At 39.7% G+C, this 25,183-nt stretch overlaps 2 protein-coding genes across 8 annotated transcripts in view; both read left to right on the top strand.

The window, feature by feature from the left end:
* The first annotated feature begins 3,356 nt into the window (after positions 1 to 3,356).
* On the top strand, positions 3,357 to 19,393 carry LOC102219367 (actin-related protein 2/3 complex subunit 1A-like). 3 transcript variants are annotated; one of them, XM_014475318.2, is made up of 10 exons: positions 3,359 to 3,469; positions 4,077 to 4,192; positions 5,305 to 5,409; positions 5,632 to 5,854; positions 7,791 to 7,898; positions 8,110 to 8,316; positions 8,409 to 8,484; positions 8,717 to 8,907; positions 12,713 to 12,803; positions 19,211 to 19,393. In XM_014475318.2, exons 2-10 carry the CDS (start codon positions 4,129 to 4,131, stop codon positions 19,214 to 19,216), a joined length of 1,071 nt encoding a protein of 356 aa, XP_014330804.2. In that variant the 5' UTR covers positions 3,359 to 3,469; positions 4,077 to 4,128; the 3' UTR covers positions 19,217 to 19,393. The 3 variants fall into 3 exon arrangements, with proteins under 3 accessions (XP_023204743.1, XP_014330804.2, XP_023204742.1); XM_023348974.1 differs by having other exon boundaries at positions 4,074 to 4,192; XM_023348975.1 differs by lacking the exon at positions 12,713 to 12,803 and having other exon boundaries at positions 3,357 to 3,469; positions 4,074 to 4,192.
* Positions 19,394 to 20,641: 1,248 nt separating this feature from the next.
* LOC102222908 (protein TANC2-like) overlaps positions 20,642 to 25,183 on the top strand; it is an 80,476-nt gene continuing 75,934 nt past the window's right edge. For 3 of the 5 annotated variants that reach the window (XM_023349603.1, XM_023349605.1, XM_023349601.1), the window contains exon 1: positions 20,642 to 21,027. The gene's annotated coding sequence lies outside the window, so the exon portion shown is untranslated. The remainder of the gene's footprint in view (positions 21,028 to 25,183) is intronic. The other 2 variants (XM_023349602.1, XM_023349604.1) reach the window with 2 other exon arrangements.

Here is a 25,183-nt window from a genome sequence, read left to right as displayed (position 1 = left end):
TAAAGAGGAAAGAGGTTTTATTGAGAAGGAAAGTGACAAGATCAGGATAGATAAAATTCATCTTAAAGCAGACATCGTGGAGTTGGATCAGAAATGTCCTCTCCAGAGAACCCTGCTGTCACTTCCTTAACACAAGGGGGAGAATTCTTCAATATAAATTACACAAACTTTACAAAACGTGGAGCAACCAAACAGAACTTTCCTCAAGATGACAAAGATTTTATACAAACACTTCTTTGTGCAAGGATGTCAATGTGCTTTTTCTTTGCCATTTAGTGTTTGGCTCTTCACTATATTGTTGCATAAATCTAATGACATTAATTTAAAGTCTTTTTAGCACTTTAAACAAAATCTTGTTGACACAAGAGAGAAATTTAGATTTTGCTAAAAACATGGTGAACATTTGTTGTTCAGCCCAAGATTCTCATGTGTTTGTGTGTGTATCTTTCAAGATTGTGATTGTAGATTATGCAGACAGTACAGGAAACAGAAGCAAGATTAACTCAGGAAACTTGCTTCCTGCTATTGCTACTTGATTTAACGAAGGCAGTTGGGACATGCCTTTAGAAAAACAACTGTTTGGGAGGGAAAATCCACTCTTGAGTTTGGCTATGTTCTCACTGCAGGCCTCAATGCTCAATTCCGATTTTTTTTTGTGAAATTCGATTTTTGTGTGTGTGTAGTTGTCCACATTTCAAAATATATGCGACTTGTATGGGATCTCCTGTGTGAACTGCAAGCAACCTGAAAGTGACATGCATGCACAGTAGAGGCTGCACAGTAGAGGGCGCAATAACATCACATATAGAGAGGGTCGCAGGGTTTGATAACCGCCATAAAAAAGTAGTGCTCAGTGTTTGCAGAAGTAAGTGGTTATATCTTACGATTTTAAAGTTGTTGTCCAACCAGAGCCAGCTCATTAACAACTTAATCATCATTATCGTAAGCTATGATTGTTGATTTTCTTCTCACTTGCGCATATCAGGATGCAGAATAGTGATGTTTGTCGAGTATCATTGAAGTTCAGGTCTGATGAATGTGACCTGGTCGTACTTACTCAGCTCACATTTGAAAAGATCAGGTAAGTATTGGATTTATGAACACATGTCAAAGTGGCCTGGATCGCATTCAAAAGAATCCAATCTGTGTTTTTCTGACTGCCATGAAAAGATCAGATACAGAGCGCATTGAGGCAAAAAAAAAAAAAGTCAGAATCTGGTCACTTCAGGCCTTAGACACAGGCGGGGGAGACAAAGACTAAAAAATGTAGAGCTAAAAGAAATAGAAATTAATTACTGGTAGCACAACAAAAACACATCATTCACACTTTAGTTAATGTTCACCACATTCTTCTTATTGTTCTGTGGATTCAAAAACAGGACTAAGTGGTAGAAGTCTGTGTTTCAGAACAAAAGCAAAACATAACTGAAAGTAAACCTTCTAGGGAATTCACAACATAAAATCAGGCTAAAACAAAGCAAGTACTTATTTACATCCTAAACATACCATCTGTCTCTATCAAGGGGGCTTATAAGAAAATACATTTTACAGGCTCTGTTACAATTGATCTTTGCTACCTTTGCACTAACAGATAAACAAGAAATTGTCCCTTCAATCTCTTGAAGTTGTTTATTTGAGCAAATAACAGGTGTGATTATGATGTTTTTAGTTAAGAATAATTTAGTATTGTATATTTTAGCTATAAATTGAGATCACACATTTTAAGTTATGCTTATATTCAAAATTTATGCTCTATCTATTTGAGCAAATAATAGGTATGATTATAGTGTTTTTTAGTTAAGAATGGTTTCGAATTTTATATGATAGATAGATGGACAGATAGAATGTCGTGACTAAGTTGCAACGCGGTTGGTTCACTGGATCCATTTTCCGTGGTTGGATGAACAACCACTGTTAGCGATTGATCAGTACCGCACTGCTGGTGGATATTTAGTGAGGAAGAGAACACGGACGTACTGTCTGTCATATAAGTCAGTGCAAAGCTATTGTTCACAGACTGTGTGGGCAAACTCCTTATCTCTAAGTTTTAACACAGAGCAGAAAGTTGAGGTTCTTGTTTCTCCCTACACCCAGCAGGCAGCACAGGTTGCTATAATCAACAGTAGCCACACAGGCACACCAACTTGAAGGAAACAATCACACCCAGCAAAACACTTTCATTCTATTAGCTGAGAGGTTGCCAGGTGACTGTACTTTTTTGTTGAGAGAGAGAAGAAAATAATTTGCAAGTGAGCAAATGCTATATAGAATTTGCTCAGGTGGAGATTTGATGCAAGCAGAGACAAGTTTTGAGCGTGCGGAGAAACGTTTGAGAAAGCACAGTGAACTAGAAATATGCATTTCCTGGGAAAATGCAAGTGTGATTGCTGAATGCTTTTGGTGAAAATTGCAAAAGCGTTTGAAGTCAACTCCTGAAGACTTGAATCAGAATCAGAAAAAGCATGCCAGCTAATGTGCTTAAATAGTCACCTACAAATAGTTTAACAAGCAGGTCTTTCTGAAGTACTACCTCTTGTTCAAACAGTTTTTAAAAAATAAAAATGGGAATATCTTTAAAAGTGTCAATTCAGTCAATTTTTGACTGAAGAAGCACAACAAAGTGTTTGAAACCAATTGCATGAAATGAGGAAGAGTTTTCACAGTTTACAATTGTAACAGTGTTGGCAGTGTTGAAAGAAGACAAAAAGCAGAGGAAAGGACGATGACAGGGAACGGACGAGAAAGTTGATGAGAGGATCCAGCGAGTAGTGGGCGAGAAAGAAAAGCTTATCTACTGAGAGGTAGAATACTGAGACAAAGGATCTAGGCTGATGAGATAACAAGTTGCAGGCAAGAGTGATGGGAGCAGGAGGCAGACTGAGGATAGAAAAAGAGAAAGTGGCACACGGAGTAAGGAAGAGTACACAAGAGAAGAGGAAATAAATGCAACACTAAAGAATAGCTACACTAACAACAAAAAATTGGAGCAACAAAGAATAACTATAACAAATAAAACTAGAAACACCCAGAAGAACGAACTAAAGGAAAAGAGGAACAAGACAGACCTAACTAAAATAGGAAAATAACACAAAATAATAAAACTAGAATGAAATCAAACTACCAAAACAACTCAACAACCTGGAATCCCAACAGACAAGGAAATTTGAAAACAACAAACACATGTATTAGGAAAATGAAAAACAAAATATATTTCTGCTTTTATTTTTAATTATGACAGTTTTGGTCTTCCATAACAAAGCTGTATCCTTTACAGATGAGGTGCTTGCTCAACTGCTATTAGCGAACACACGCCCCCTTATTCCACTCCTTCCAGTTACATCACAGCCATTTCCTTCACTGCAGCCAGACTGCATAGCTTCATTCGTGTAGACTGTCCAGAGTCCACGAGTACCGCTCTGCTTTTCTTCACCCTCACCACTAATTCAAGTGACAACCTTACATACTAAAGGTAAACAAAGTATTACTTTTCATTGTTTTAAGCAGCAGTACCAGGAGACCTTTTGTTTTATGCTTTCCATTTACTGAATATGGCAAGATTAAAGTATAATTCCATCTGAAACCTATTTGGAGTAATCTGACACAATAACATTGTTTGCTTAGGTTATGAAAAACCTAGAAAAGGATACTTGTACCAGATATTTAGTATCTTCCTAAACATAGAACATGTTCAGGCTGTCAGATAACATTGGAAACATATAGAATTTATCTCTGTGATTTAACAATTTTTACCGCTTCAACTACAGTGCTTATCATTGACCAACAGTCGCATTTACATTACATTTTTCTTTGTGCGAACACTATGTCATAAAGACAAGCTTATCTTAAGGCCATGGATCACTTTGCAACATAGGTGAAGAAGTCTGCTTGTGAAATCAACAAAATAAACTGCACTTGGGTGTTGGACTAAAAGATGGTATATATCTTTTAAATGTGTGCAATTAAGTGTTTTGCTTCTTGAGTCATGTTCTTCCTATAGACAACAAATAAAGAGGCTTTTTGCTTGTTTTTAAAAATATTTTTTCTTAAACTAAACAGTAGTTGTTTTTCTTCAGCAGCACATCTGCAAAACAGCCACATTCCAACAGCCTCTCCTGGTCCTGCTCAGACATGTCGCTTCATAGCTTTGGGCTTGAGCCGCTCTCTTGCCACGCCTGGAACAAAGATAGGACTCGTACGTAAAACTGCATTCATATCAACATTTAACCATTTCTGTGGGATAAAATGCTGCCAACCTTGATATTTTTTCACTATACACTGTTGGTTTATTTAAAAAACAAAAAGGCCAATTCAATTCGTGTGCCTATGCATTCTTCCTGTCCTTATTGTGATAATGTTACCAGGACAACCACATTGAATCTAATTATCAATACAGGAAATGGAGTGAAAGAACTTTAATGCAGACATGTAGCTGCATTTCAGCTGTGGGATATTATTACAAATGGTTCCACTATAGACTGCATAAGCTCTGGCTTGCTCTACGGCTCACCCCTGTGTTAGTTTGAATAACATAAAATTGCTATTTCTTATTGATGTTACATTTATTGACATTAACAAATACTGTAAGTATGTAAATTTTTGTTTGAAATTCATGTGCTAGCCTTGCTAGGTTTTAAAAGTATATTTACGCAACTATTTAATAGAATGTTCACAGAGAACATATTTTTCATGTTTTCTATCTATATTCAGTTTAACATTTTAATAATGGGCAATTGGACTTTATCACATACAACAGATTAGGAATAATGTATTCATAAAGAATGGTCATTATTTAAGCATTAGCTGTAAGGCATTGTGTCAGCTCACGTTTTAGGCTCTGTTTACGATAACTGGGTAATTTTTTAAACAATACTTTACATGTTTACTGCCTCATCAATGCAATGAGAACCAGCAGGGATCTACAATGGAAAAAAGAGATTCCTTACAGGCCTACTTACTCTGGTTGCGGAACAAGCCATTAATAGTTTCGATAAGAACTAACTTAATGAAAATATAAAATACTTACAATATTTATCATTTTCCTTTGGTATAAGTATTTTTGGTATAAGTATTTTTGAACAGAATTGAACATAAAGTAATGAGGTACAAACTCTAAAAGCACATATGTGCGAACCAGAAATAGTAAAATAAGAAAAAAATCCAACAATGTCACCAGTAAGCAGATTGATTTGAACTGAAGAAAACTGTGATTTCACCACAGCTGACTATGGTTTTCTCTATAATACATTTCACAGTGTTTTTGTGTCATTGTATTAACATTACATGTTTGAACATGCATTCTTGCAGAAATTGCTGTGAGTCCTAACAACAATGTGGTGAACATTTATGAGAAGAAAGGCAAAGACTGGCATAAGATTCACGAGCTGACTGAGCACAGTGGACGCATCACAGGTACTGTTCCCACACCTTAGGAGGACTGCATTTCACTGGTTTACACGTGTTGCACTATAAGATGTGGACCCTATTGTGTATGTAAAGAAGACAATGAATACCTTATTAGAACCTCTGTTCAAGGAAAAGTTTGATGAAGGACATAACAGTTCCTCCAGATAACTGGCAATTTAAGACTTAAAGTGAAGTGTTTTTGCTAACAGGAGGATCTGCTGTCCACAGGTGTTGATTGGGCGCCTGTGTCCAACCGTATTGTGACCTGTGCCTCTGATCGTAATGCCTATGTGTGGACTCTGAAAGATGGTGTGTGGAAGCCCACTCTCGTCCTGGTACGCATCAACCGTGCTGCCACCTGTGTGAAATGGTCCCCGCTGGAGAACAAGTTTGCCTTGGGCAGTGGAGCTCGGCTCATCTCTGTCTGCTACTTTGAACAGGAGAATGACTGGTGAGCAGGGTTAGGATGATTATGATGACACCAAGCAGAGGTTATGCTAGACTTTTTGTTGTTAAGCATTGTGAGTCATATTCTATTTACACACACCAATTAAAAAAAAAAAGTACTGGCACTGTATCAAGTTCAAACGACATCAAAATGCTTTACCCTACATTCAGATAGGCCAAAAATCATAGACAATGGAGGTTTCAAACTTGGTACCTGGGTACATCCCCTTAAGACAAGAAAAAGAGTTTCTTGGAGGTATGTCTTAAAATGCACAGAGAAGCAACCATTTTGCGTCTGGTCCTTCTACATAGGGCAAATTTTTGCCAATTTCCAAGTTTACAAACCTTAAACTTTATCAAACTCCTCCTTGGGATGTTGAGGTATTGGTTTAATTCTTGTTCAGTATGCTATTAAGGAGGGGGAGTAAAAGTCAGCAAAATCTCTAGTTTTTGAGAATGTTTAGGGGGCGTTGCCAAGTGGCAAACTTATGGTGTGGATTTAGTATCTGTGTTCTTTGTTAATTTAGTACTTGTGTTGTCGTGTCTACCCATTAATTGTTCCCAGCTGTTCCTCATTACCCTGATTACTCCCCTGTGTATATTACCCCATCTGTGTCACCTGTTCTCTGTTGGGTCCTTGTTTGATTTAAGCCTGTCTGCCTAGTTCCTGTGTCATGCCTTTCCAGTTGCTACCAGTGAGCTCCTTGCTCTTTTGCTTTCCTGTGCTGCCTGGACTTTGTGAACTTCATTATTAAAACTATCACTTTCATTACAACCTGGGTCCACTGCATCTCATCCTCACCACAAAACCACAATTCATGAGAGAAGGACCAGACCAGAACTACAGTGAGGTCTGAGCTAAAGAAAGGAGGATAACAACATGGACCCAACTATTTTTGAACCTCCTCAATGGACTATTAAAGAATATTATGATACATTGGCTCTACCCTGCTCTCTCCAGAGACTACTCGAGGTAGCCTCAAAATGTATCGTCGCTCTGCGGGACTGGTCACCTCTAATCCCTACGATGGACTTGACGTTGCTGATGGAGGAGGTTGAATGGCAATGCCAGGCAAAGTTCGCAGTGATAATCAGTGAGCCACTACCACCTATGCCAGACATTCTGCTCTCTGTCCTCCTCCACAGCTCCTGTCCCTTCTCTGTGTCATGGACCAGTTTGCAGCATCAGCCCCAGTAAGTGGGCCTCCCAGTGCTCTGTCTGGAGCTAAGCTAGCCTCCCCGAACCTGAACCAGCTAGACTCTCCGGGCCACCCTACACGGCCTCTTCATGGCAGCCTTTTCTTTCTTTCCTCAATAATAAACTGCCTACTCCTCTATTTAGCCTATGTATTAATATAAGATAGAATTCTTGTTTAGTTTCCTCTATTCTGCATGTCAAAAGCCTAAGTCTCTTAAACATGCCAAAGAAATCTGAATTTTGGATCAGGGTTGGGCTACTGATTTAAACACTAATCTGCACTCTGCTGCCACACTGGAGACTGGAATTAAAAGAGCTGTTTTAGCCAAAGTTTGAATGTGCTTTGAACCAGACATGCTCCAAAACGTCCTGCCCATAACTCTTCCATATCTTGTCAGCAAGATGCATTTAATTCACTGTGTGAAAAGATGAAAAGGAAACTAATTAAATACATACAGTGGAAAATGGAAAAAAAGTTATGTTACAGTAAAGTATTTGGAATTGGAATTGGATAGTAATTGGAAACACTAAACATTAATTTGTGCCACAAAGTGTGATCAAATACAATGGGACCTTTTTCATGCACTATTTGCACATTGACCTTATAAAACTGTTTATTTCCATATTAATTGCCAGTCTTGGCATGATTTTTACTCCATATTCTTATAAGTGTGGAGCATTAATTGATAAGCAGATTGTTAGGATTTTCAGCAGATCAGACACAGAGTTTTGTCTATCTCAGGTGGCTGAGCAAGCACATTAAGAAGTCCATCCGTTCAACAGTTCTCAGTCTGGACTGGCATCCCAACAACATTCTACTGGCAGCTGGGTCTGCAGATCTTCACTGCAGGTAAGACCAGACTCCTACTTTTATATATCAGCTAAGAAGCAAAAACATTCACATTTTTTGTGACAGTTTCATACCCTTTCTGACTTTTTTTAAAAGTTAGTGTTACTATCTGAAAATGTTCATTCAATTACCTTAGATCAGTGCAGCTGTTAAAGCTGTTGCAAAACTGCTGTAAATCAGCGATGCCATAGCAGCTCTTTGTACTTCTCAGGATTTTCTCAACCTACATCAAGGAAATTGAGGACAAACCAGGCCCCACAGCTTGGGGGACCAAGATGCCTTTTGGGGAGTTGCTGCTGGAGCATAAAGACTGTGGTGGGTGGGTGCACAGTGTCTCCTTCTCCCCTGGTGGGGACCAATTGGCCTGGGTGGCTCACAACAGCAGCCTCACTGTGGTTGATGCAGCACAGGGGAAGGAGTGAGTATAGTTGTTACTTCATCTGAAAGACCAATGAGTGTTAAATAATGCAGTCCATGTCATATTACAGCCTATCCCATCCTTGTACTCAGGGTAACCCAGCTAACCACAGACCTTCTGCCACTGCTGAGTGTCCTTTATGTCAACCCTACAGATATTGTTGCTGCGGTAAATTATACCTGCTCACTGCCTGTATGTATTGCGTAATACAGAAACATTTCAGCGTTTGACATGTTCAAACGCTGGAGAAAACCCCCCAAAAAACGTAATAACCTGGGATCTTGACAACTTCCAGTAATTTTTCCCTGACTTTAAAACTTTAAAATGCATTATGAACACAAACATATTTTCACTGGTCGCTTCGACTTTGACTTGATTTATTCTCCTTTGTCCATTTCAGGGTCACGATTGTTGCCCTTACCTGTTTACCTACACAGGTCCACATGCCCTGGAGTGTGTGAAGAAGCTGGATATCCCAAAGCAGACATCAAAGGGCAGTTTGTCAGCCATGCAGCACTTCCGTAACCTGGACAAGAAGGCCACTGAGGAAGATAACAATGAGTTGGAAACTCTTCATCAGAACAGCATCATGTAGGAGACACTGCCTCTCTCTCTCTACGTCCTACTATCGTCATCAAACTTAAGTTAAACCCTTTTTATTTAGATAGATTTAATTCAATTTATCTATCCAACCTACATTCAAAATATACATCCTTTAAAGCAGGGGTCTCAAACTCCAGTCCTCGAGGGCCGCAGTCCTGCAGTTTTTAGATGTGCCACAGGCACTGGGATGAAATGACTTAATGACCTCCTCCTTGTGTAGATCAGTTCTCCAGAGCCTTAATGACCTAATTATTCTGTTCAGGTGTGGTGCAGCAGAGGCACATCTAAAAGTTGCAGGACTGCAGCCCTCGAGGACTGGAGTTTGAGACCCCTGCTTTAAAGGCACTTTGCACAAAAAAAAAGAAGGTAATTCTGTCTCATACAGACAAATTCAGAGTTAATTTCATACATTCCAATTTGAATGTATGAAATTCAATTTTGATTAAATTGAACTCGGATCCAATTTGATCCAATTTCAGTTAATTATTTGAATTGGACAAGTTTTCTAAGGAAAGTCATCAAGTCAATGACTTGCAATGTGAACTCTTGGACAAAACCCATCCAGGCCTGATGTTCTGTTGCAGTGCAAAGGTTAATTCTTCAATGGATAGTGGTTGGTCCTGCATGCTTGATGCAACTTGACAGTGTTGGAAATCTTAATGCATCCTTAAAGTTATGCATGCCAGTGTCATCTGGTGGGAACTCAGACCTGTATAATGAGGAATAAAATAATCCAAAAACCGAATTGATAGGAACTGCTTAGTCCTCTTGCTTTCCTCATCTCACATCTCCTTTCATACAGGAGATGTCAGGAAGCTTGGCGATATAATTAGTGTGCAAACTGCCTCCCAGCCTTATTGCCATGCTTGTAATATGTAGATCTAGTAAGTAATAGAAGATGCTTCACATCACGAGCTGCTTTTGCCAAGATCTGAGGTTGTTTGCGTTTGGTTTTAGGTTTTGTCATTTGTGTTCCTTAGGTTTTTCTATTAGTTCTGCCTCATTTCCATTTTCACTTCACTTCTTCCTTAGTCTAGTTTATTTCTTGTTTCTAGTTATTCTTTGTCTCTCTAGTTTACTTGTGTTTTTTTATTTTGGTTATTCTTTACATTAGATTAAGTTCCTGTTCCCCTGTGCATTCTCCCACACCCTCCTGTGCCAGATCTTTCTCTCCCTCTCATCAGTCTGCCTCCTGCTTCTTTTACTCACACCTGCAACCTGTTAGCATCAGCTCAGTTCCTTTGTTCCAGCAGTCAACCTCCCAGTATTTGATCACTTCTTTGTCAGTCTATACTCACTGGTTCGTCTTGTCAAATCCCATCTCTTCCCTGTGTTCTCCTGTGTCTCCTGGCTTTGCTTTGGATTTCTTTTGTACTCCAGATTTTTGCATGTTTGTAAGTTGGTTTCTTTATTTTCCCTTCCTTATTAAATCTACAACCGAACTTTAGGTGTCTCGCCTGCTGCTATTGGATGCACTTTAAAACACACCATGACAGTTTTGAGGTCAAACAGTCTGTAAATCAGCCCTGCATTTTAAGGCATTGGCAGACGAAATTTTGTTCTGTATACACCCTGTGCATGCCAAATGACAATAAAGTCAGTCTAAGTCTAAGAATGCCTTAAAGCTGCTGCTTTATGTCAACCAAATCAGCAGAAAGCTTCTGCATCTTATCCAACCTGAACCATTTTTAAGTGAGGAGAACAAGAGATGATCTGATCTTGATGAAAAGCTTTTAAAGATTTTCACAACAAAGAATTTGAGATTGTGTTAGAATCAGACTGGCTACAAGTGATAGAGTCATCAATTGCCTTTGTGATAACTTTATGAAATTTAGCATCTGGTAAGAGTGATGTATTGTCAATTTATTAAGCACTCCAAGACAGCTATTAATGGCACCAAGCAGTTTTGGTATGCAGTATTCTTAAAACTGTACATTGAGCCTCCACTGAATGCGATTGTGGGATACCCAGATGGCAAAACATAAGTGAATCAACGTTGAAACGTCAAACAGAAACAGTGAATCCACATTGAAGCCTGATATTGAAACAATATTGAAAATGGTCAGTGACATGACTGACACCTTATCGATGTTGATTCAACCATCATCTGAATGTGGATCTACTGTACATGCACATATTAGTTTTACATTAAATCAATGTTAGGACTCAGTGTTGATTCAACCATCACCTATTCGATCTGCATGCATATTCATATTGATTTTATATTGAATCAAAGATATGGAATCAATATTGATTCATGCACATTTTTGGTATGATAGTAGACCTATCATACCAAAAATGTATCATATCATATCATACCATTAAAAGTTTCTGCACTGGTGTTAAATGCACAATTTTATTGGCAAATGTTGGACATTATGTTTTTCAAAATTCTTGCATTACCATATTTCCAAAAATGTGTGTATACAAACTTAAAAAAACATGGCATTAATATTACATTTTATTTAAGATAACGGGCACAAATCTGTAAACATATTTCACTCCTTTTTGACTGTCAGAACAACAGTCTATTGATCACGGAAGAACAGAGTCCATGAGGTGAAGCCTTGTACTGTATGAACCAAGGAAACAGTATAAGTTGGGGTAACTCAGCTCTCGGTGTATTCACCCAGAGCTGGTTGGCATCACTTTGGATTCTTGCAATGCATACCTCCCGCTCTGGTGCATAGCGAAGCCACTTCTTGACAGTTTTCCTGTAGTCCTTGTCAGTCAGCTTTGGGTCAAACAGCCAAGCAGCAGCTGAAAAACACAAAAATAAGAGTGAGGAAGGAACCTGTTTGAACCTGTTAGAAAGACAATAAAAATTAGAAAAACTTTGAAACATGCTAAAATATTAATGTACTGAGAACAAAACATAGAAACTGTACAGTTCCACTTGAACCATTGAATTAATAACGGTTAGTGTTCATGAATATGTATCTTAGGTTAGTTGACATATACTGTACGTATCACATTTACCTATTGGGCTGCTGCATAGGCACAAAACAATGTAGTTTTTGTTTTCAATAAACACAGTTAAAATGAGAGTAATATTGCCAAACCTCGAAAGTGCTCAGAGTAGAATTCAATTCAGAACCAGGTTGCAAACAAGCCAGCAGCAAGAGGGCTGTGTATTTAGGACATACCCCTAGCATAAAAAGGTGTAGTCAGACTGCTCCACTGCTTGTAGTGACTTGTAGACATTTTTATGTCAACATATTTTGCACAGCCAGTAATAATATTTACAGACAAGAAAATATGCAAAAAAGGAATCACAACTGACTGTTTTCAACGTAGAGTGCTTAATTTAAGACGTGATGAACCCCCGCCTTATAATACAATTCTGTCACCCAGACCACAAGGAGGAGGAGGGAAGGGGACGTCAATTGTCAACCTCAACCAAAAATCAACCTTTTTGACCATAATTTAACATTGAATTATTGCTTGCTATCTGGGTATAGGTATGTGGCCAGAGATGAGAAGGGAAATTCTATTATAGATTTAACAGGCAGCAAATGATCAGAAGCTAAAAGAGAAATATAAGCTGAATTTTTAGTTTTCATCAGAACTCTTGCTGCAGCGTTTTCGATCAGCCGACAGCGTTTAACTGTATTATATGAACTTCCTGATGGTAAAGAGCTACAATAGACCAGCTTTAACAAATAAAGCTGTTATTTTGCATTTAAGTTTTTCTATAATTTTAGGCTTTCAACATTTGGTCACTGTTTGGGAGGTACAACTAGTCTGACTTTTGAAAGCATTTCTCACAACTGTAATATGTTTTGACCTGCAGGCAGCTGTGTGTTGTATCAGGGGAGAAAGCCAAAGTGGAAAAGTACAGCAGCGTAGGCCTGGATGGAGCAATGGTGATCTGGGATTTTAAGGTACAATGTCAAGTTAAAGCTGTAAGCAGCAATGGGCAGCTCTTGGTGCTCAGCGCCATTCCAGCCTTGTGGCTACTGCCGGAGCTCTAGCACCACCATCCTGTCACCTTTGTCAACACTCACATCATTCTCGAAGTTCATTTGGCAAATCTTGCAATTCACCTTCCATCCAGTTTAATACAAATCTAGCGGCAAGTCTTTAAAGTTGGGTTGAAAATCACCCTTACAGTAAGTGGGAAGGGTGTTTTATGGCAAATGATTGGCAAGGACCTCCCCCAGGCTTTTGGAGATGTCAAGTGTGGTTAAGTTAGTGGATAGAGTTTCAATCATATGGCATGAACAGGGAGAAGCTAGAGGAATAATAATACTCATAAGAGCACAAAAGAAGCACTAATTTGGAGACCTAAATGTGGGACCAGAGTGGTATGATGTAAATAAAACCAAGGTAGCAAGTGTGAGCAAGTTTTAAAAACAAGCCGATTAAGATTGACAATTTATTACAAAATTAGTCTCTAAAAACATGCAGGGCAATGTCATGCAGCAGAGTCAATAAAACCTCTGTGGAAAGAAACTGGAGATAAAGTCTTAGGTGAGGGAGGGGGCATGGTCCTCTCGCCAGCATTCCATCCTCTCCGGAATTTCTCGGCCAGCGCTCATCATCCAGGGCCTGATCCTCCCTGGCATTCCTCTTCGGCCTCAGCCTCCAGTGATTGCCAACGCTGGGTGTGGGCCGTGTTCCGCCCACACTGCTAGATCTGGGCAACTACACACCTCCCAGCTGTGTGCGATCCGCGTTTACTGGTGCCACTTCTCCTGGATCGGTGGGCTTTGCCCCTCCGCTTTGCTAGTCCTGCCAACCAACGTGTCCCTGGCCGCTAGCTATTGCCGGATGCGACCCTCTGCCCGGCCCTCTATGTCCTTCTGTCCGTCTGCCTCTCTCAACCGCTCCACTACCCTTTTTATCCCGCCAATTTCCTGTTTGTATGCTGCTCAAATAAAGAACACCTGTGCCAGCTGAATGGGCGTCCCCGGCGGGCCGTGGGTGGTAACTCCAGCCTCAAAGGTAAAAACAAAAAGTGAGGAAACCAAAAAATAAACTCAAAATAATATAATAGCAAATGTAAATAACTTCAAAATATCACAACAAACATAAAAAAATATAAAAACCATGAAAATAACTCAAAAAAGAGGCCACATTACCATAATAAACATTTACAAAAACTCAAATATTACTCAAATTTCTCCCCCCACTAGAATTTTTGTATTTTAATAGAATTCTAAATGGGCGTGATCAGATGATGTAGAGTTGAAATTTGGTTTTTCATTAGAACCCCTTAATATGCCCTAACCCAACAGAAAGTTAAAATGCTGAAGAGCAATTCCAGTTGCTCCTCAGCACTTTTAATTTTAGTATATTTACCTTTGTTTTAAATACATATGTGTACAGCAGACCTGTGCACAAGAGTCAGCTCTCTTGTTTAGTCAAGAGAAGAGTTGCCGGCCCTCAAAAATAGCCCTCTGGGTGCAGGTATACCATCCCAGAGGAGTTACCTGGGCTGCAAAACTGGGTTTAAGCTGAAGGCTAGGTTTGCCGATAACCGGAGGCATTGCAAACCAGAAGTTTACCCTAACCTTCCATATGGAAGGTTAACTCACTTCCCAATAAGATGGACAAGCTGTCTGTGTTGGAGAAACAGCAGACTTATCGTGAGTGCAGCCTGACAGAGACATGTCTAATTGGTATCATACTGGATGCTACTGGATGCAGAGTCCATAGTGACTCTGACCATTGGAAAAAGCAGAGGTGGCAGTTTGATCATCTGACAAGTATTGGTGTAACCCTGGACATATTACAGTCGAGGCAGAGTTGTTTTGCCTGATCTGGAGATTTTGGCTGTCAGTCTGTGTCCCTATTATCTTCCTTGGGAGTTCAATCATATGATCGCCCTCTGAGGCAGAGCCAGCTCCTGTCTGTGAAAAAATTCAATGGGTCACAGTTCAATTTCAGATGCAACATCTTGAAGCCCTCGTAATAATATCTGGAGATTTTAATCATGTCACCATGGATTTCATTCTGACTGGTTTATGCCAGGTTGTCAACTGAACAGGATAACCAATTTACTGTGCACTAATGTAAAGAATGCATACAAGGGTGTTCTCCTTCCCCCACTGGTCACTTCAGACCAGAACCTGATGTACATGTAACCATAGTACACCGCCTGGTCCAACAATAGGGGGTCTCCTCTCGTTCCATCTAAAGATGGACTCCTGAAGCAGAAGAGGCCCAAAGAGACTGATTTAACATCACAAATTAGGATGTTGGAAGTTCATGGTGAGGACATAGGGGATGACTCACTGTCTCAGATTATCTTAATTTCTGTGTAGATGTGGTGCCGGCCTCAAACCTACATGGTCATTCTCTGGCTGGACATTTTGATGCAGTAAAGACTTTACAGTGTGCTCAGGCTACTGGCCTTACATGTCTCGAGATATAACTGAGTGGTGTTTAGAATGTGTGTTGTGCGATGCACGGCGGACACCAACGCCCTGTCAGCAGGCCCCTTTGAAACATGATGTTGTCTCAAAGCCATTAGAAAAATAGCGAGGGATTTCACAGAATTGCCCCTCACTACTCATGGAAACAGATACATGCTTGTTGTCATGGACTATTTCACAGATTACATTGACCTCTATGCGCTTTCTGACCAGAGAGCCATTACTGTAGCAAAGTTTTTGAGGGGTGAGTGGGATGAACACAAGAAACAGGTTGAGTTTGCATACAACACTTCTGTACACTCCACTACAAATTTCACCCATTCTTTTGGGTTCATGGTAGGGAGGCTTGTTTACCAGCCGATCTTTTCCGTAGTGCGCCCACTAACAATAGGCAAACACCTACATGTGCACCTAATGTGTATGCTACTAGTGTCTTAAACAAACTGTGTTCTGCTTTTGACACTGCAGCTGCTAACATTGCTGCTGCAGCCTTACAACAGAAGCACTATTATGACAGACAAGTGAGCTTATGATCCTGGGGATTTAGTGTGGGTTGACATCCCCGCTTTGTCTAGGCATAAGTTGGCTCCTAGATGGACTGGTCCTTTCAACGTTTTAAAACGGCTGGATTTTGAGGCGGACATGGGTGTTGACTATGAGGTGTTAGACCAACTTGACCGCAGAGCTAAACCCAAAGCTGTTCACTACAAGCGCCTCAAGCCAAATAGGTCCCCTGTACCCAGGTCATCTGTGACAGATGCTCTGCCATGTACTGCCCCCCACCCCCATCCTCCCCTCTAACTGCCCTCTCAGGCTCTAGGCCTTGGATATTTGAGTATAGTAGTATGGGGACACCTGACATGGCTCTCAATCTAGAGGTCAAGGTGAGGGCAATATTCCACCTGCAGTAGCAGGCCCACCAGTCAGTGCAGTTCCACCCCCAGTGAAACTACAAACTAGGTCCGGGCGTCCCATTCGTCCTCCAGACAGGTATAGCCCTGACTTCTTTAAGTTGTTTTTTTTCTTCTTCTTCTTCTTCTTCTTCTTCTTCTTCTTCTTCTTCACTGTTAAGCTATGACTTTTGGTTACTCTCATGCCCTGTTCAGTATTTTTTTTTTTTGAAGTCGCGTTGTGATTTTTTTTTTTTCTCTTCCTTTCTTCCCTGTGTTAACAGTTCATTCGTGTACCACATAATAGTATAATTCTGGTTTATGAAAATGGCTGCTTTCTTGTTGTACTAAATCAGCCCATTTTATTTGTTATATTTGAAGCAGGGACGCTTCTTTTGTTGTAAGGGGGAAGTAGTGTAAGGGTGAAAATTGGAGTTATGAAAATGTAAAATGTTTTGGAAAGGTTTTATTTTGAAAGGCTCCCCGGATGGAGGGAAGAGCGAACGTTCAGGGACAGCTGATTCAGTAGTGAAATAGAAATGAAATGTTCGACACTGAGAAAGAGCTCAATTGTTTCTGTAGACTATTCTACAAAGGAGAATCACAGTATCTGGACACCCATTAGTCTTACACAAGTACAAAGTGTTCTAAAACTACTAGTTATAACTAGTCCAATGTGTTCCACTATTGTTTGTTTTAGGTCAAGGTTTGAGGTAAAACGAAAAATATTAATGACTCTGTTGTTACAGCATTTGACAGTATAATACTTGATAAAATTTATAACTGGTGCTACATGTTACAGTTTACTTGAGAAAAGGGAACATATTAATGAGAATTATGGTCTCATGACAGTCACAGTTGAGACTAACAACAAATGACAGAGTAATATAATAATACACAGAGATGCATGACATACTTGAAACAATGTCAACTTTGTATTAAAAGTGTCCTCATTTACCAAATGACACTTACTGACAACAGTCAAAGATTCAGGAAGACTCCTGTTCATGACAGGTGTTATGTCATGTTTATGACAGTGTCAGTCTTATTACACCCCTTCAAAAGTGTTACCTCGTCTTGTCGTATGATGGTGTGTTGGGCTGGAAGCATCTCCAAGGCTGATGTTTTCAGGCTGGAGAAAAAAATCAGGCAGACTGGTTGAGTCGGCACAAGGCTGGACTCTCTGGCAACAGTGGCAGAGGAGAACATTGCAGAAACTCTTAATTATTATGGATAATGCTTGCCAACCTCTGCACACTGTTATTAGCAGCCAGCAAAGTGGGTTCTGTGGGAGTTTGCTGCTTCCCAAGTGCAAACTAACAGATTGAGGGACCCCTTTGACCCTTGCACAATTAAAATGTTCAACTCCTCACTAGGAGGGAGGAGGAATAACAGGAAAACAACAGAAACAAACTGACTATAATATTGGGGTACTAATGTTGTTGTTGTTTTTTTAATGCGTTAAGTGTCTGATGCATATCTAGTATGGGAGACAGAAATGACCCAAAGGGATTAATAAAGTTTATGTCTGTCATTCTATATATTCCCTCCAATGATCAGCACTCATCACATTCATATTGTCAGTTGGTAACATCACCTTAGCCCCACCTCTTTTGAACTGGAACTCACCTATTTTACCGAGTAGTTGTCTTCCTTTTACTTTTTGATTCATCCTGATTTTAAACCTGAGTCTGATGACAGAACATGAGGCTGAATGCTTCTCTTAACACTGACATCTGGGTGTGGCAAAATGGCAAATTCCAAACCCTACTTTGTACCAAACTGGAGATGAATGACCTTTATTAACCTCTAAAGAGGCAAATAGAATTATACTGGAATTTGACTCCAGTGTGCCCCATGGAATACTCCAACAGCCATATTTCCCTCATATGTCATCTGTACCAGATTGTTTGTGGAGCACTGGTACACACATTGGTGTGGTAGTTTCATGACATCACTTAAGCGCCTTCCACTCGGAGTAGAAACTGGGGATTATTAGGTGACTCCTCCAGCTTCTCCCTCTGTATAATGTTGAAACTGTATACACTTTTTGAGGAGATTGGCCTCCTTCAATGTGTGCTCTAACCTCCTTTACATGTTTTATAAGTCCATTGTGTCTACTGTTATATTCTATGCAATCGTTTGTTGGGGGGGCAATGCAAGGAAGAGAGACACACAGAGACTGAACCGCCTCATCTGCAGAGCTGGCTCCGTGGTCGGTGTGAGCCTGGAGTCTGTGGAGATGGTGGTGGAACAGAGGACACGGTCTAAACTTAGGCTAGTCCTGGAGAACACCAGCCATCCTCTGTACACTGTTTTCTCCAACCAGAGGAGCTCCTTCAGTGACAGGTTCCTCTCACTGGGTTGTTCAACTGAGAGGATTAAAAACTCCTTTGTTCCACGGGCCATTAGGCTTTATAATGCTGCTATCTGTGGGAGGGGAAGGGGAGGGAGACAGGGTAACTAGTATTTTTAACATATTTAAGCACTTTTACTAGACCTCTTTTAGTGGTAATGTATTTATTTATTATATTCTTGTACTTTTTATGGATGTCTCCAGCTGTACGATTTTAATGCTGTATCGATGTGAATTAATGTGTGAGCAACAGATAACCTCAATTTCCTATGGGATTAATAAAGTTTAACCTAACCTAACCTAACACACCCATGATAACCACACATGATGCATTCGTAAGCCTACAGGAAGTCCTCACCAATTATTCACCATGAAACAGGAAGTGAGAATAACTCCTCTGTACAAGATCAGTTTTTAACCAAACCTTAGAGACTTTTTGCTGGATTTATACTGAACTGGACTGATTGCCATTTTCAAGATTCACCAAATGCACCTCTAAGGGGACATTTGGCATTTCCGACAGCGATGGATGGCGAGGCAGGAAAACCTGTAGCCACCACAATGTCACAGCGGCTGTTTGCAGCTATAATTATCATTATTATTGCTGACTGATCATAAAAACACTATTTTGTATCATTTAACATGTTTTCTTCTTTGTTTTGCAGGACTAAATCAAGACAGGCCTACTTTTTTCTAAAGCAACCGCAGAACCAATTCATTGTTTTTCATAAACAGACAGTTCGCTGTTTGTTTTTGCTTTGAAGAACTGGAAAATACTATCATCACTAGGGGAGCTGTATTTTTATGTGGATCAAAAGAATAATAAATAAAGCTTTCTTCTTATTTTATATTGTAGCATAATTCTGTGGAAACAATCCTTCAGAACTGCATACATCAATTACATAACATTCAGTTTCTCATTAGAGACAAGACAATGTACACAGTGTCATTTATTATGTCTATGGGTAAAGAGGTTTTTTTTTTATCCAAGATGACTAAAGTAAGTCAGCAACTTTTCAGGCATCCCTCTTCCAGACAGAGAATTTAGCAACCATGGAAATAACTCCTCATCTAGAAGAAACCATAATCTTGCTCTAAAAAACACAGATGCTTGATGATCCAGGACTCGTATGTTAAACAAAACATGCAGAGTAAATTACAGTAATTTGTTCTTTTTTCTTTTAGTAGTGAGATTAGGTAGAAGATAGAAATCAAAATTGGCAAAAAATAAATACTTTATACTACAAACCACTGGGTGAATATAGCAACTGAAACAATTTTATCATATATTATTTTAACCCTGACCACATGTTACTGGTCTGTCTCCACATTTACAAGCAGCATTTTGTTTTAAAAGCAGCCCTTGGCAACTCACACACCTCCTTTGTAATCCAGGGTTTCTAATTTGACCATGTGGTGATAATCTTGGTTCCAGGGACATCCTCCATGCACTTCAAGATGTATGCACAGATTATAAGTAATGAGTGTCTGTCAATGCTTTAATTTTTTTACTTTAATGTCATCATTTGCTTCAAATATACTGGATTAACTGGAACAAAAATATTAGGGCAGGACAACTATATTTTGTGACTTGTAGAATGGAATCTGTTGAGGGACAACTGTAGTCTTGCGTCTGAGTGAGAAAAAAAATCACAATTTATTTTTTTCTGACACAGGTATGCAGATTTATTTGGCACTATTTGTTTCGGATCATTTGGGACAAAACTGTATGTGTAAGAGTTTTTTAAAGAGTGACTCAAAGAATACTATTTATATCTTGTACTTTAGAATTTGAAGTGGTGTAACTGCAGTTTTGTATTTGTGAAAGATTAAAAAATATCCACCATGGCAAAAACTTCTAAAGGTTTTTTTCTGCAAATTCAATTTCTCAGTTACAAGTCAAGGCACAAACTTTTGCACTAAGAAAGCTTCCATACTACTGTTCTTGCTGAGAGGGTCTTTCATTTTTCTGGGTGCAGGTGTCTCTTTGACCACTAGATGTCCTTATTCAATCAGCTTTCGCTTGACAGAGCTGCTGCTTAGGGGGCAGGGTGAAGTGGGGGGGAGAATGAAGGAAGGAAAGGAGGTTCTACTGTTATCCGTGGCTCGGACCAAAGCGGAGTCAGCGTGTTAACCACGCCCTTCTCATGAATAATACCACACATCCCGTTGAACAGGAGAAGGAGGCTAGTGCCAGAGGGAAATCTCCAGACGTCAGCGCTTGCTCACTCGTGAGCAAGGATTAACGGCTATAATATCACTATCCGTGAAGGATAAGGGTACTCTTATTTCCGGTGATGAAATGGGCGTAGGAAGACACTGGAATCCGCCTTATGTACTTCGACTCCGCTGGTTTCCGCCAGGTATTTACGGAGGAGGACACACTAAGGGGTGGAAATTAGCACAGACGGCCGTGACAAACCTATTATCTACCAGTCAGACGTTTTTATCGCACGTGTATTGAGGAAAAACAATAGTTGAGGTGGGTTTACTGTATCTTCTAGGGCTTATTTCAGTGTGTGTGTTGTGGGAAACCTATGTGTGACCGAAGGAAGGTTGTTATTGTAACGAGCTTTGTGCTTGTGCTTTATCATTGAGCGCCCGCGTTTGTACGTGCATGTTCGTGTCATCAAATCCTACGACATCACATCCTCCAAATTCATCAAAACAAAATGCAGCCAAGCCTTTGTAATAATTAAATTCAAATCAAAAATTACAAGTGACCTGAGGTTGATGCGCTGAACAAAATGATCTGGGTGTTTAATTTGAGATCAGTAATGTTGCTTGTGTTGATGAATGTTATAGTAGTCACTTTGTGCTGATCTCAGCAGATGAGTGCTGAATGACTACAGGGAGTTTATATCCCTTTAAAATGTGCAATGAATATGAAGATAATTCAAGTATTTCCATATACTGTCCGTGATGCTAGAGTCTCTTTTCTGTGACATGGTGCCTGTAGTGTGTGACTGTTTCATCTGTAGTTGTAAAAAAAAAGTCAACAACACTGTAGTTCTTTTGGCAAGACTGGAAATAGACTAATGGTGTATTGGGCTGGATGTTTGTGAGGCAGCTGGAGATTTGCAGTTGTTTTGACAGGAAACACCAATCCTTTGTTCTTATATACCATGTTCATGGAGAATCTAATACCAGTGAAAAACATTGTTTATTGAGGTCCTTTGTATTCCCGCCTTGTCTTGCTAGACACTAGTAATGCAAATGGATGTAATCCTATAGTAATCTCCTTTATCCTGTACTTCATTGTTGGGGTTTAACCCTGCTTCAGTTAACTTCCCCCAAAATATCCCCATGTCTAGTATTAGTTTAATTAGGTGACTCGTACACCCCCTAGAACAAATAGACAGACTACAATACTTATTAGCTTGACTTGACTGTGTGCTGTCCTTTCAGTTTAGTTCACAACTAAACTGAAAGGACATTACAACATGTAAAATCTGAAAGCACGCTTTAAGTAGAAAACTGCAGCAGTAGTACATTGATACACAGTTCAATCTGATTTATATGTAATACAAGACAATACCCTTGAGTTCATAATTCCTCCTGGTCAGAAGTTATCTTTGTAAAGAAGCATACCAACTGCAGCATCATGACATAGACCTTGCAGCAACCTCTCTTTCTGACTGTGTCAGTGCAAAGGAACTAGTTCCTCTTAAGAGGACGGAATGGTGTGAGTGGCCATACATTCATAGGGTAAGCTGTTACTGACTGGGATTGTACTTTACCCCAGACACAGCTGGGGTAAAGTTAATGCTCCTTAGAACAAGTGTGGGACTTATGGGAATTTATTTCCAAGATTTAAGTTAATTTTATGGTTATTCATTCCAACACAATCAAACATGCTCTACATGTTCAATTCAATTTCAGTCCAATTCGGTTTATTTTTGTAGCGTCAATTTACCACAGATGTCATCTCTAATGCACTTTACAAATATGTGTTACTAATGCTGTGAACACACCCAAAACATTATCTCCATATGTCTATAAGACACATTATTTATATATATAAGTTTTATACTTCTTTGTATATTCCTACAGTTTTTTTCTAACAAAAAGTATCTTGCATTTGCTTGTAGAATAAAACATCTGTTTTGAACTTTTCACACACTTTTTAACTGTTCTTTAAAACAAATCTATATAGTTAGACTACAGTTACTTATCGAAATCACTTTGCGTTACTTTGCGTAAGGAAAATTACAAAATTTTCTTTTGCAATTTAGTTTTATTTCCTCTACGCGTCTTGGGGAGTGACCGCCGTTTCTATGTGACAGTATCAGCAGCGACAGAAACATAAACAATGGAGGGAAGAGGAAGATGCGCATTTTGTTGCTAGAAAAACAGGAACTATTTTGAGTTTCGCTCACCAAGTTCGATTATAAGAAACTTTGGGCTTGATTTTTTTCTAAATTTCTTGCAGATTTAATGAGTTGAGGGTTGCAGTTTTGGGGCTTGCAAATAAGCAGACATAAGTCTGGTATCCAGTTAGTTTTAGTCAGGCTCTCCCTCTCCATCATTTCCCGGATGATCCGTCCCGCTGTGTCTGTTAATATCAAGTTAATATATTACCTGTGAATTATGTCGAGCTTTGCGTTGCGCTCCAGAAAATTGTAAACATTGAGACTAATATGAACAACGCAATAAACGTGAAAACAGCCACGAATGAAAGAGTCTGTAAAGTTGTGCAACTAAACACCATTATAATTATTAATATTAAGATAAGTGTCACAAATCTGTGCAGCCATCTGAGTTGTGGAGCCGCAGGAGATCCTCTATGCGCTGTTCTTTGACACTAAACGCAGGGCCGTAACGCACAACCTGGACGCTGGGGCGGGGAGGGGTTTCTAAAATCCTATTTATAGTTTTCCAGACAATAGAAACACACAAAGCACGCACAAATTACTAAAGTTTTTTTTGTACTGTTGTAACCATTAAACAATCTCCCCTTCAGTTCAACCTTACAAGTGGAAACACATTGTTGATGTTACTATTATAAAATAGCTTACAATTAAGTATTGGCAAAGCTCAATGTAATTTTCACAGGTGGCAGAGCGTTGTTTGCAGCTGCTGAAAGTAACTGAAAAGTTATTTTTAATGTAACTTAGTTACTTTAAAAATCAAGTAATCAGTAATATAACTAAGGGTGTACTCAGGCCAACCCAGGATTAGATTCCTGAATCAGACTCTAATCCGTTTGTCTATAAAGTTCAAGTTTTAGGGGAGGTTTGAATGCAAATTTGAATTCCAAAACGGACTTAAAAACCGGACTCTGGGGGCCTGCCATGGTGGCGTAGTGGTTAGCGCACATTTGGAGGCCTTGAGTCCTCGACGCGGCCGTCGCGGGTTCGACTCCCGGACCCGAAGACATTTGCTGCATGTCTTCCCCCCTCTCCTTCCCCATTTCCTGTCAGCCTACTATCATATAAGGGACACTAGAGCCCACAAAAAGACCCCCTGGAGGGGTAAAAAAAAAAAAAACGGACTCTGATTCGGTCCAGTCTCGGTCTGGTTGAAGTGGACTCTAAAACGGTAGAAAACCTGTCCTAATGCAACCTGACTAGAGACCGTTTAAAAAGCAGAAAGTTAGCAACAGTGCAGGACATTCTGGTCATATATTACTCTCTGCTCTGTGGGTTAACCAAGTTGTGTTGGTTGTCATATCAACGGGTATGCCTGCCAACACTAAGCAAGGAAAAGCAGAATATAAATGGTCTGAAGTTGTTTTACAACTTTTTATCAGCTCATTGTCTCATTGCTCTGGTGCTCTGCAGCTGCTGTAATTTTGAAACCTTTAATAAATAACAAATACTGAACTAATTGCCTCATTTGTTTGAACATAATCATCAAATAAGATGGAGGAATTTGCTTAGTCTGCTCTTGCATCTTGATAGAAACCAAACTGTTTATAGATTTATATCAAGGGTGAATACTTACAAACATCAGCAATGTCCTCAGCTTTAATTTAAGCCATGTTTATAGAAATCGGGTAAGAAATAAGGGTGCTGCGATCATTTTGTGATTCCTGCTCATCCTGCATTGGAACAGCCTGGTTTAGTGAACAGACTCACTGAGTAGTAACGGCGCCTGCAGGAGCGTCGCTAGCGTTAGCGGCTAACAGGCGATGTCCAAACCAGTAATGTACATGAATGAAGACATCCTACAACCGCTAAAATCTGACACTGCTCCGTTTTTGTTTACTTTTTGTGAAGAGGAAAGTTGTGCTGGCCTTCTTCAGAGGTTTTGTGTCTATTCCTTCAGTAGTTCTTGGTAGCGCCCCCACAGGCGACGGGGGTAACAGGCTTTTCAGTTAGTTTTAGTCGTTTGTGCAGTGTAGTGTGAATGCGAACTAGAGTTCTGAAAATGTAACAAATGTTGAAATTTTAGTCCCTAATTGAACCAAGTCTACCTGACTATCTGGCCTGAGTGCACCCTAAGTTACTTTTTCAATGAGTAATCAGTAATCCGATTAAAGTTACTTTTTCAAAGTAACTATGCCATCACTGGTAGTGATGGATGGCACACTTTCTTAAAAAAACATGACTTACCTTTTTTCCACAACCCAAAATATTTTCAAAACATCTAGATGTTATAGTGGTCTTTCTACCAGATGAGTGGCCGTGTGCAGC

The sequence above is a fragment of the Xiphophorus maculatus genome, chromosome 16 (assembly GCF_002775205.1).
Source record: "Xiphophorus maculatus strain JP 163 A chromosome 16, X_maculatus-5.0-male, whole genome shotgun sequence".
In the NCBI taxonomy this organism is placed as follows: Eukaryota; Metazoa; Chordata; class Actinopteri; order Cyprinodontiformes; family Poeciliidae; genus Xiphophorus; species Xiphophorus maculatus.
Note: the sequence above shows the minus strand (reverse complement) of the source record. Positions and strands in the feature narration are given on the sequence as shown.